Source organism: Glycine max, chromosome 5 (assembly GCF_000004515.6).
Source record: "Glycine max cultivar Williams 82 chromosome 5, Glycine_max_v4.0, whole genome shotgun sequence".
Lineage (NCBI taxonomy): Eukaryota > Viridiplantae > Streptophyta > Magnoliopsida > Fabales > Fabaceae > Glycine > Glycine max.
Genome location: NC_038241.2, coordinates 38,147,313 through 38,157,447, shown reverse-complemented (window position 1 = coordinate 38,157,447; position 10,135 = coordinate 38,147,313). Strand labels below are relative to the sequence as shown.

Sequence of the window (10,135 nt, the reverse complement as noted above, 5' to 3'; positions counted from 1 at the left end):
CTTTTTTGTATAATTTTTTTTAATTATTTTCTTTTTGTTTTTCACATGTATTCTTATTTAAAGGCAAATTTATCTTGAGAAGTTAAATATGGACATTCGGTCAAAATATGAATCTTAATTTATCATATTACGTAGACTACCATCTCTTCCTAATTAAATGACTTGAGATCATAAAGAGATACTAGTGGTGTATTATTAGTAACGGATCACATAGTAAATTGAAACGTGATTTGAGCATCATGCCATTTACCACCGCACTAGTGGCGATTATGTTATGAGCTACGCCCACCTTTCTTTCCTCGCCCTTTCATTATGACTACTACAGCACCAATAATAAACTTTACGTAGTATAATAGTATTAACATCATCATGATAACAATACACACACGAATAGGTAACGTCGGTGACGGAGCACAACAGCAAATAACGTTGCCAAAAAAACATCGTAGTACAACATTACATTGACGTACATGTTGGAAAGAAAAAACAAACCGTAAAAAGCAACACATTACACATTGCTTTGCAGCAGCAATGGGTGAAAAAACCAACTAAAGCAAAGCAAAAACACAAACCTCCCTCCCTCCCTCCACTCTTTGTCTTATTTCTCTTTCTCCTTTTTTTTGTTTTTGTTTTTGCACTTCGCCGGAGATAATGCTGCCGCCGTTGGTTAATTCTCCGGCTTCCCTCCGGCGCCGGTGATACCAATACCATGCAAGAGACCCTCCTCACTCTCCCTCTCTCCCACCACGAAGACATCCACATTCGCGCCAAGAAGAAGAAACCGCAACAGCATCATCACAAACCGGGAAGCGACAACAGCCACCCCACTCGCGTATCGCGGCGCGTGAGCCCGGCGGTGTCTCCGTCCTCCGGCGGCGAGAAGTCCCTCCCGAACGGCGACATCTACAGCGGCGCCCTGTCGGGGAACGCGCCGCACGGCACCGGCAAGTACCTCTGGTCCGATGGGTGCATGTACGAGGGCGAGTGGCGGAAGGGCAAGGCTTGCGGCAAAGGGAGATTCTCCTGGCCCTCTGGTGCCACCTACGAGGGCGAATTCAAGTCGGGTCGAATAGACGGGTTCGGATCCTTCATTGGCGTCGACGGCGACATGTACAGAGGCTCCTGGGTCGCCGACCGAAAGCACGGCTTCGGCGAGAAAAGATACGGTAACGGTGACGTGTACGAAGGTTGGTGGAGGTGCAACCTGCAAGAGGGTGAAGGGAGGTACACGTGGCGGAACGGGAACGAGTACGTCGGGGAGTGGAGGGGTGGTGTTATTTCGGGGAAGGGGGTTCTGGTTTGGGCGAATGGGAACCGTTACGAAGGGTATTGGGAGAATGGCGTCCCTGTGGGTAAGGGTGTTTTCACATGGTGTGACGGGAGCACGTGCGCCGGGAACTGGGGGAAGGAGTTTGTGGAAGAGGCACGTGAGGAGAAGATGAAGAGGTCTTCGGTGGATGGCTGTAAGAGTGTGAGTTTTCCCAGGATTTGCATTTGGGAGCTCGACGGTGAAGCTGGGGACATAACTTGTGACATTGTTCACAATGCGGAGGCTTCTATGTTTTACAGGGATGGTACTTCTACTACTACTACTGGTGAATCTGAGAATGGTGGAGATAATAAGAGTCTTTGTTGGTCTCTTGATGGTACTGCCGGTGGGGATGTTAAGAAGCCTGGTCAAACTGTGTCCAGAGGGCACAAGAATTATGATCTCATCCTTAATCTTCAACTGGGTATTAGGTATTGTTATTATTATTATTGCTTTTTTGGAGTTTTGCTTGCTATGTTTAGTTTCATCTCTCTCTCTTTTTTTTTTTTTTAATTATGGTGTTTTTGTTGTAGGTACACTGTTGTCAAGCATGCTTCTATTGTGAGAGAGCTTAGGCCAGGGGATTTTGATCCTAAGGAGAAGTTCTGGACGAGGTTCCCACCGGAAGGGTCTAAGTTTACACCCCAGCATCATTCAGTGGACTTCAGGTGGAAAGACTATTGTCCCATGGTGTTCAGGTGTGAACAGTAACAATTTTTCTTCTGTGTTGGTTTTTCTTTGTATTGATTGATGTGTTTTTGTTTTTCTTAGTAAGGAAAGATTGGTTATTGGTTGTGGATGGTATACTAATTGTGTCTGTGTCTTGGTGGTTACTTGTTGGTTGGTTGGTTGTTGGGGTATTTAGACATCTAAGGGAATTATTTGCCATAGATCCTGCGGATTACATGCTTGCTATTTGTGGAAGTGACACACTTAGGGAGATGTCTTCTCCGGGCAAAAGTGGAAGCATCTTTTATCTCACTCAAGACGACCGCTTCATAATTAAGACCGTCAAGAAGTCTGAAGTCAAGGTTAGTTAATTGGAATGCATTCATTAATTTGAAGACATTATAATTGAGTGAGGTGAAATTTGCTTTCACCTTTGGTTGGTTACTTGGTTCTTTTATGTGTGTTCAATAGTGATTGGTTGGTGTCCATGTCAGGTGCTCATAAGGATGCTTCCAAGTTACTACCAACATGTTTGTCAGTACAAGAACTCTTTGGTGACGGCATTCCTGGGCGTGCATTGTGTCAAACCTGTTGGAGGTCAAAAGGTATGGTTTCAGATTTTAGTTTTGCAGCAGTAATTAAGGTGCCATCTAAAGGCTTGTTAAAATGTAATAAAAAGTTGTGATGCTATGTATAAAACAGACCCGGTTTATTGTAATGGGCAATGTGTTTTGCTCGGAGTACCGGATCCACAAGAGGTTTGACCTCAAAGGTTCTTCTCATGGTCGAACAACGGATAAGCCAAGGGAGGAGATTGATGAGAATACCACTCTCAAAGACCTTGATCTTAATTTTGTCTTTCGCCTCGAACAGTCTTGGTTTCAAGAGCTTATATGGTATTGATTTTCCCAAGCTCCACATTCTTTCATTTTCTGAGTTTTAATTTTGTGTTTTCTTACTTGTCTTGGTTTTATGTAATGGCTTATGCTTAGGCAACTTGATAGAGACTGCGAGTTCCTGGAGGCAGAGGGTATCATGGATTACAGTCTTCTAATTGGCCTGCATTTTCGTGATGATTGCTCAGTTGATGAAATGAAAAGTTCACCACGCAGTTCACATTCAGGTATTTGTATAGTTGTGTAGTTCTTTGATTCCTCTTCAAATGTTAAATCATCCTGGAGGGATATAAAATCTTCTGGGTTATTGATTTGTCAGGCAAGAGAGACATGCTTGATGATGAGATGCTCACATGCCGGTAAGTTCTTTTCTCTTTATTCGTATTTGAGCTTCCTTCTTGTTACAAATTTATTAATTGTTTTAAATTGTTCTCAAGCTCCTTTGATTTTTCATTCATTATCTAATAGAAGACGATGGTTGGGTATCTAGAGAAATCTTGATGCGCTTTATGTCAGTTTCTGGCTTGAACTATTAATGCAAATTCCAACTCAGCATTTCGTGTACAAATACAGTCAAACAGGAGAATCTGGATTGATTTAACTATACACCAATTTTCAGTTACTAAATGTTACTCCTAGATGATTTATATGGGGGATAACCTTTTTGGCTTTAACATCGTTCTCTTTTTTGTACCCCTTGGTGGCAATTACTTTCCTTGTATCCATGTGTCATGTCCTTGATATGGTCCCCGGTCTAGAACATGGAGAGACTAAATGCTTTCTGTTTCAAAATTTCAATTTGGCCCATGCGTTTGCAAAATGCCAAGAGGATGTGGCCGCAAGTTGGGTACAAACAAATCACTAGCTGATGAATGAGCATTATATTTGCCATTCTCTAGTCCTGTCCATCTATGATTTAGGGTGACTTGTTGGTTTCTTTTTAAGAATATGATGGCAATGGCTGAGAATTGAGATGCACCGAAGGTGACCTACCTGAGTTGTACTACCAAAATTGGAGTTAGTTTTGTTGACATTTGAATCAAAATGTTGGTGGGGTCTTTTTTGATTTTTTTAAAGTAAGGGCATAGCTTTCTTTTCAACAGCCAAATGGTAGCTGACAGGGATTTTGATGGATCAGAATGTTTTCTAGGACATGAAACTTGGTAGATATATTTGTGTGCCAAATGATAAATATTTTCATTGTTTGGAAACGTTCCACCAATTTTTTCTCTCTTACAAACCTAAGTCCATGGTGTAAATCTAGTTTACTTTCAGGAAAATCACTACTACTTGTAAACTCAGTAATCCTGTTTCTGTTTGGCCTGACATATGGTTTGGATCCAAATTATGCAAATTCTTAATCCATAATTGTGATTCTTAATTAATATTCCAGGGGACCTCTAATTCGGTTGGGAATGAACATGCCTGCCAGAGCTGAGAGTGTGTGCAAGACTGGATTGGATCACCAAACAATTAGTGGAAGTATCAATTCAGAGAGTAATAGCCAAATCTCTGATGTAATCCTCTACTTTGGAATCATTGACATTCTCCAAGACTATGATATTAGTAAAAAGATTGAACATGCATACAAGTCACTACAAGTGGACTCCGCCTCTATCTCAGCTGTTGATCCCAAGCTATACTCTAAAAGGTTTAGGGATTTCATTCACAGAATCTTTGTAGAGGATAAATGACAAAATGATATGCTTGGGTGACCAAAGGAGTATAGAATGTGAACCGGGACCAACTCTGGCTTTTGCTAAGGTGATATTCCATGTACCCGGAAATGCTACAAATATGGGTGATCTAAACACACATGTAGATTGGAAAACATCATGGTTGTTGTTGATGGCTAAATTTTTCTCATAGCCATTGCAAATATAATGGTCGAATTGGGACACGAATGACATTTTTTTCACTTTAGTTGGGGGGAGAGGGATTGTCACACTAGCTTGTACATGGCATGTGATTAGAGTTCTTTTTTATTTTATTGCTTTTGTTATGGATGTAGACATTGTGGGGTGTGGAGAGAGATTCAAATTGACCCGGGAGGGGAGGTAATAACTGTACAGACAGACAGTCAAAAGATTGATAATAGAATTGAATTGAACATAAACATTTTTGGTTGGAGCAATCAAAAAGAGTTGAGCAAGAAAGAAAAGTTCCAAGAGGGGGGGCCCCTTGTGGCCCTCAACCTCTCTCTTTGTGTCTCTGTGATGTGCATTCAAACGGATTTTTTTAAAACTTTTGCAGCAATGCATGAAAAGAAGAGAAAAGCACAAGAAAGGAAAGGGAAGAGGTGGGTGTTTCGTTGGTTCATGTCCCTTGCAAAAACGAAGTTTGAAAAAGCAGAATATAACAATAATACACAGTGGTGTATGGTAATGGTAATGTGACCCTTTTACTTATTTTGAACAATACCGAGAGGTAGATGCAAACAAGACGACAAAAGCAATCACGTCAATGTGGACCTGTGTGTGGACCAGTTTGGCATCCGATAGCTATCTATGCATGTTATGCCTCGGCATTTTAATAATGAGAAAAATGATGGAACTTGACAGAGAAGTCTCTGCTTCACTCAATACAAGTGACCCCACAAAGACCAAAAAAATAGTGATATTGATATCTCATCACTCATGTGGTCAAATCAGAAGGAGGAAGAGAATAGTGGATTTTGTGTTGGCAAACAGATCCTACTGTGATTTGGCAGTTTTTGAGCGTGACAATGTCCGACACTAGTGCGAGTGAAACATCCTTGTAGAATAGTAGTAATTAGACTGAATCTGGCACTGTCTACTTGGTATCTGTTGTTGGTTTCCAATTTCTTCTGACAACACTAGATTTGATTCACCCACTCACATTGATTATTTATGATAGAATTTGGTTGGTCAATGAAGTTTCTTTTGTTGCTGTCTTTTCATAAGGCAGTATTATAATACCAAATACCAATATTGGATGATTATCAATTATGTATACATTTTTATTTTTCACGTTGCAATGGAATTGAACCTCTACCTCTCCCCCTTCCCAGTTCGTTGTCATCAGTGACACAAAAGCTGAGCTGCATGAATCACCACCATCTCATCTAGTGGCCTCTACCTGTAATCTGATTGCACTACCACTTCGCAACTTTTCCTATTTTATTATATGCTTTTGATGCTTACTAGGGCTTGCTTGGTTATACGGTTAGTAGCTTAACGTTCTTTAATATAAAATATGTAACTAGAAAGATATATTCCAATCACGTTTAATAGATGTAACATTTTTTTCTTCTCAAATCTTCGGTTGCATACATTGTCACATTATGTGTTTGGTTTATAAAAAAAATTTAGGGGTAAGGAAGAAAATAAAGTAAAAATAAGTAGGTTAGAAAAAAAAATGAGGTTATTGCTCCCATTCACTAAAATAATCTTACATTACTTAAAAATTAAGGTTAAAGGTACTCCTTAATTATTGAGATACTTTTTAAGGACAAAATGTGAGGCTTTGACCGGTGCGGAAGCAAATAATACCTTCGATGCAATAAACCTAATAAAGTAGCATACTAGAGACCAGAACATGTTTAAAGGATAGTTAATTGATTTTGTCATACAACGAGAGCACACTTCACATTTAGTGGAGAAATTCATTTGCATGATCCCACAAATTTTTAAAATCTCTGACCTTTTCTATTGTACTAAACGAAAAAAAAAATTATCAATTTCTGCACACTTCCCTCCTTTTTTTCTTTTCTTTTCAAACTACTTCTAACCTACCAAACATACCATAAAATCTTGTTTCATTAGGAAAAGAAAGTAGAGGAAAGAAAGAGAATACAAAATAGGTTTATTTGTATTTTTAATAATTTATTAAATGAGTGATTTTAATCCCTTTAATTTTAATTATTCAAATTGAGCACTCATATTTTTAAAATTAATGAAATTACATGATGATCGAAAATAAAGTTTGAAAATTGAAAAAAGTGTTCAGTGTGAGATTTAAAGTCATCATACCATACTTTAACATCAACTGTAGGATCACAAAGACACTAATTAACTTAGTATATGTATGAAAAAATATATTATATATACAAAGATGAATCTAGAAATATATTAAAAGAAGAACAATTTTTTTATTTCATTATAATAATTTATAGATAATAAAAATATGATGATTTTTAAGTTGTTTGGTAGGAGATTTTTTTTTCTTTTTCTTTACTTGACTCGAATATAAGTCAGAGGAGATAAAATTAAAATAGTAAAAACCAAAATTCAAAATTACTCCACTGCAAAATCAACATTCAAATAACGCTCCAAGACTCCAGTTGATTGCAGAACGCGATTGGTGGATGAATTGTTTTTCGGTGAATTTTTAATGCTGGTAATAAAGTAGTGGTTTCATGACGTTAAACAAATGATTTTTTCACCGAATAAATGATGTCGCTTTATGAATCCAAAGAAGAAATCAGAAAAGTAAATAACAAAAACATAATAAATTAACTCCATTACTTCGATAAAATAATAAATTTTAATTTTGGTCATGAATTGCATCTCTTTTTCTTGTCTCTTGACTAATTATTACTAACATAACACCATCAAGTGTTTTAAAATACAATAATATTTAAAGCAAAACGTTTTTTAATTATATTTAACTTAATTAAGTTTTTTTCCCCTAAAAATAAAGGATTTTTCTTTTGTCTATTTTTTAATTACAATTGATCAAATTACACCACTACAATTTATACTAACTATCATGCGTACCGTGTAATAACTTTTTATTGAGTAATTTTGTCTTTAAATATATTGTTAGACTACGTTTTTATCATATTGATCGTGTATATAAAATCTTATACTACGTATTAATATAAAGTTATTTAATACTCCATTAATATGCACCAAAATTGACATAATATATATCTTTAAAATATAAATATATAAAATGATAAAAAAAACATAGATATAAAAATAAGAAGTCTGTGATTAAATATTCATATTTGTTTAGTTTTTATAAATTTTGATAGAAACAGTGAAGGTAATATGCAATTATATTTTAATATTAAATTGATAAAAAAAATACGTTCTGTATAAAATTATTAATGATGCAATTTGATTCCTTCCATTTTTTTCAAACGAAACTCATAAAAATTATCATTTTATTAGTCTTTTTTTTTATCATTTCTTTTAAACATGACTACTTATTTAATTTTGCTAGAATAGGAGTGCAAATGTAAGATTTGTAACATTTAAAAGAACCCAATAAGAGACAAAACGAAAAGTAAATGAAATATTAACAAAGAATGAAGCAGGGCTTAGTCCGAATGCTATAGACTTGATAATTACCATCATTCCATTATGTTTGGATCTCATTTTTGTATTTTTGGTTTGGTCATTTTATCATTGTGAGTTTTTAGTTATGTTATATTTTTTTTTATCAAGCATCATTCATATAAAATATTTATTTATTTTATTAATAATTAATTTCTATCAAAAAATTTAATTAATTATATTTTTCAAACATAAAACTCAAATTCAAAACCTTATTTAAATAAATTGAATTGAATATCATTTGAACTGACAACCTATTCATCGTTATCTTATGCTATATTGTTATTAGTGTTTTTACTAATTCTAACTAGTTATTTAAAAAAAAAAAAAATAACAACTAGGTGTGTTCTTTACTTTAGAAAAGTGAAGTTAAGGAAGAAGAAAATTAAAAGGTCAAAGAATCTACAAGTCTAGGACCATAGCATTAAAGTAAAGATACACCACCATAAGGCTGGAATAGCCTCATGAATTTTACTTTTATGATCCTATTCCTAGCCCCGTGACACCCAAGTTGTGGCACCAAAGCTGAAACCGTCAGAAAAATACATTCTGCCTACCTAATATCGTGCAACTGGAAAGTTAGTTGTTTGTGCCATAGCACTAGCAGTTGCTAAAATAGGATACTCAATGGAAATAGAAAGAGGGGTTAAAATATAGTTTTATTAAGAATATGCTAATAAATTAAACCATGTTAACATTTTTTTCATACCAACCTGTTATTTATCGGAATGAAACTGAACTTGGTATAATTAAAAAAAGGTCTCAGATTTGTGAATAAAAAATATAAAATATTATGACTTCAATCAATTACTACAAATGATAAAAAAACACTTTACATATTTACTTATTATTTATCAAAATTAAAAAAAACTTTTTATCACATCATAGAAAAAAAGGAATAATAGAAGTTATACTGTGATTTTTCTTTCTCCCAATTTCAACTTTTTATATGATTTTGTATAATTAAACATTTTTTGTTGACTATAATTGAATTTCTTTATACAATGAATAGTTTGATAATAAGTTAAAAGAATTGATAAACAAAAGCTTAATGCAAATAGAAAATGACACTTTGCTTGGATTTTCAATGTTATATAATTTACAAAAGCTAGTCTGTATAATTGAATGTTTTTATCGGGATTTTACGTGTTTAACTGAAAATAAGTTTTTCAAAATGATTTTTTTTAAGATTGACAATATTTTTATAAAGATTAAATAATTAATTTTATTATTGAAAAATAACTAATGTACCTTGATAAGTAACTTTATATCTAAAAAAAATTTGAAAGATGAATTTTTAAATAAAATCACAATAAATTTAATTAATTTAGAAAAGCCTCATTTTGAAATCCATTTTTCAGCCTTATTATGGATGGTGCCACATATGTCATTCTCATTTATTACTTTCTTCTAACTCAACTCAGGAGCTAACGTAGAAGGAAAGTTAAAACTGGTCTCGTATGCAGTTGTAGTTGGAATCCAGTTAGATTGGTTTCTCTATAAACATTTACAGGAGACAAAAATAAGAAAGAAAAATTAAATACTTTTTACTTTGTTTTAATTATTTTTTTTGGGATAATTGGATTTTTAAAATATTACAATCTATAAAAGAATAATGTTTTTATAACAAATTGAAAACCAAATAATATCATAAAAGTATTTTAAGAAAACCAAATTCATTGCTTTATTCTGATGAGCAGGCCCAACCCAGATAGATGAAACTGGACTCACAATTGTGTGATCTGTCATAGGCTCCGATCCATAGTCCAATAACCAGCCCATCTAATCTAACTCTTTGTGGGCCATACCCAAAATGCCTACGAGTGCTGAATCACTATTAATAGCCACGCTTGATTAGACACCCCGTCTCCTCTAATAAAAAGGCATGCTTGATTTAATTATTGTGTTGTTAAGAATATAAAGAAGAAAAAAGAGTTCCATCAGATGGTGAAAATTTT

At 34.7% G+C, this 10,135-nt stretch overlaps 1 protein-coding gene across 1 annotated transcript; it reads left to right on the top strand.

Moving 5' to 3' along the window:
• Positions 1-398: 398 nt before the first annotated feature.
• LOC100789188 (phosphatidylinositol 4-phosphate 5-kinase 1) lies at positions 399-5,684 on the top strand. Its single transcript, XM_006580301.3, has 8 exons — positions 399-1,740; positions 1,843-2,007; positions 2,175-2,340; positions 2,473-2,583; positions 2,681-2,874; positions 2,971-3,101; positions 3,194-3,233; positions 4,268-5,684. The coding sequence occupies exons 1-8, from the start codon at positions 710-712 to the stop codon at positions 4,566-4,568; spliced, it is 2,139 nt and encodes a 712-aa protein (XP_006580364.1). The 5' UTR covers positions 399-709; the 3' UTR covers positions 4,569-5,684.
• Positions 5,685-10,135: the final 4,451 nt, after the last annotated feature.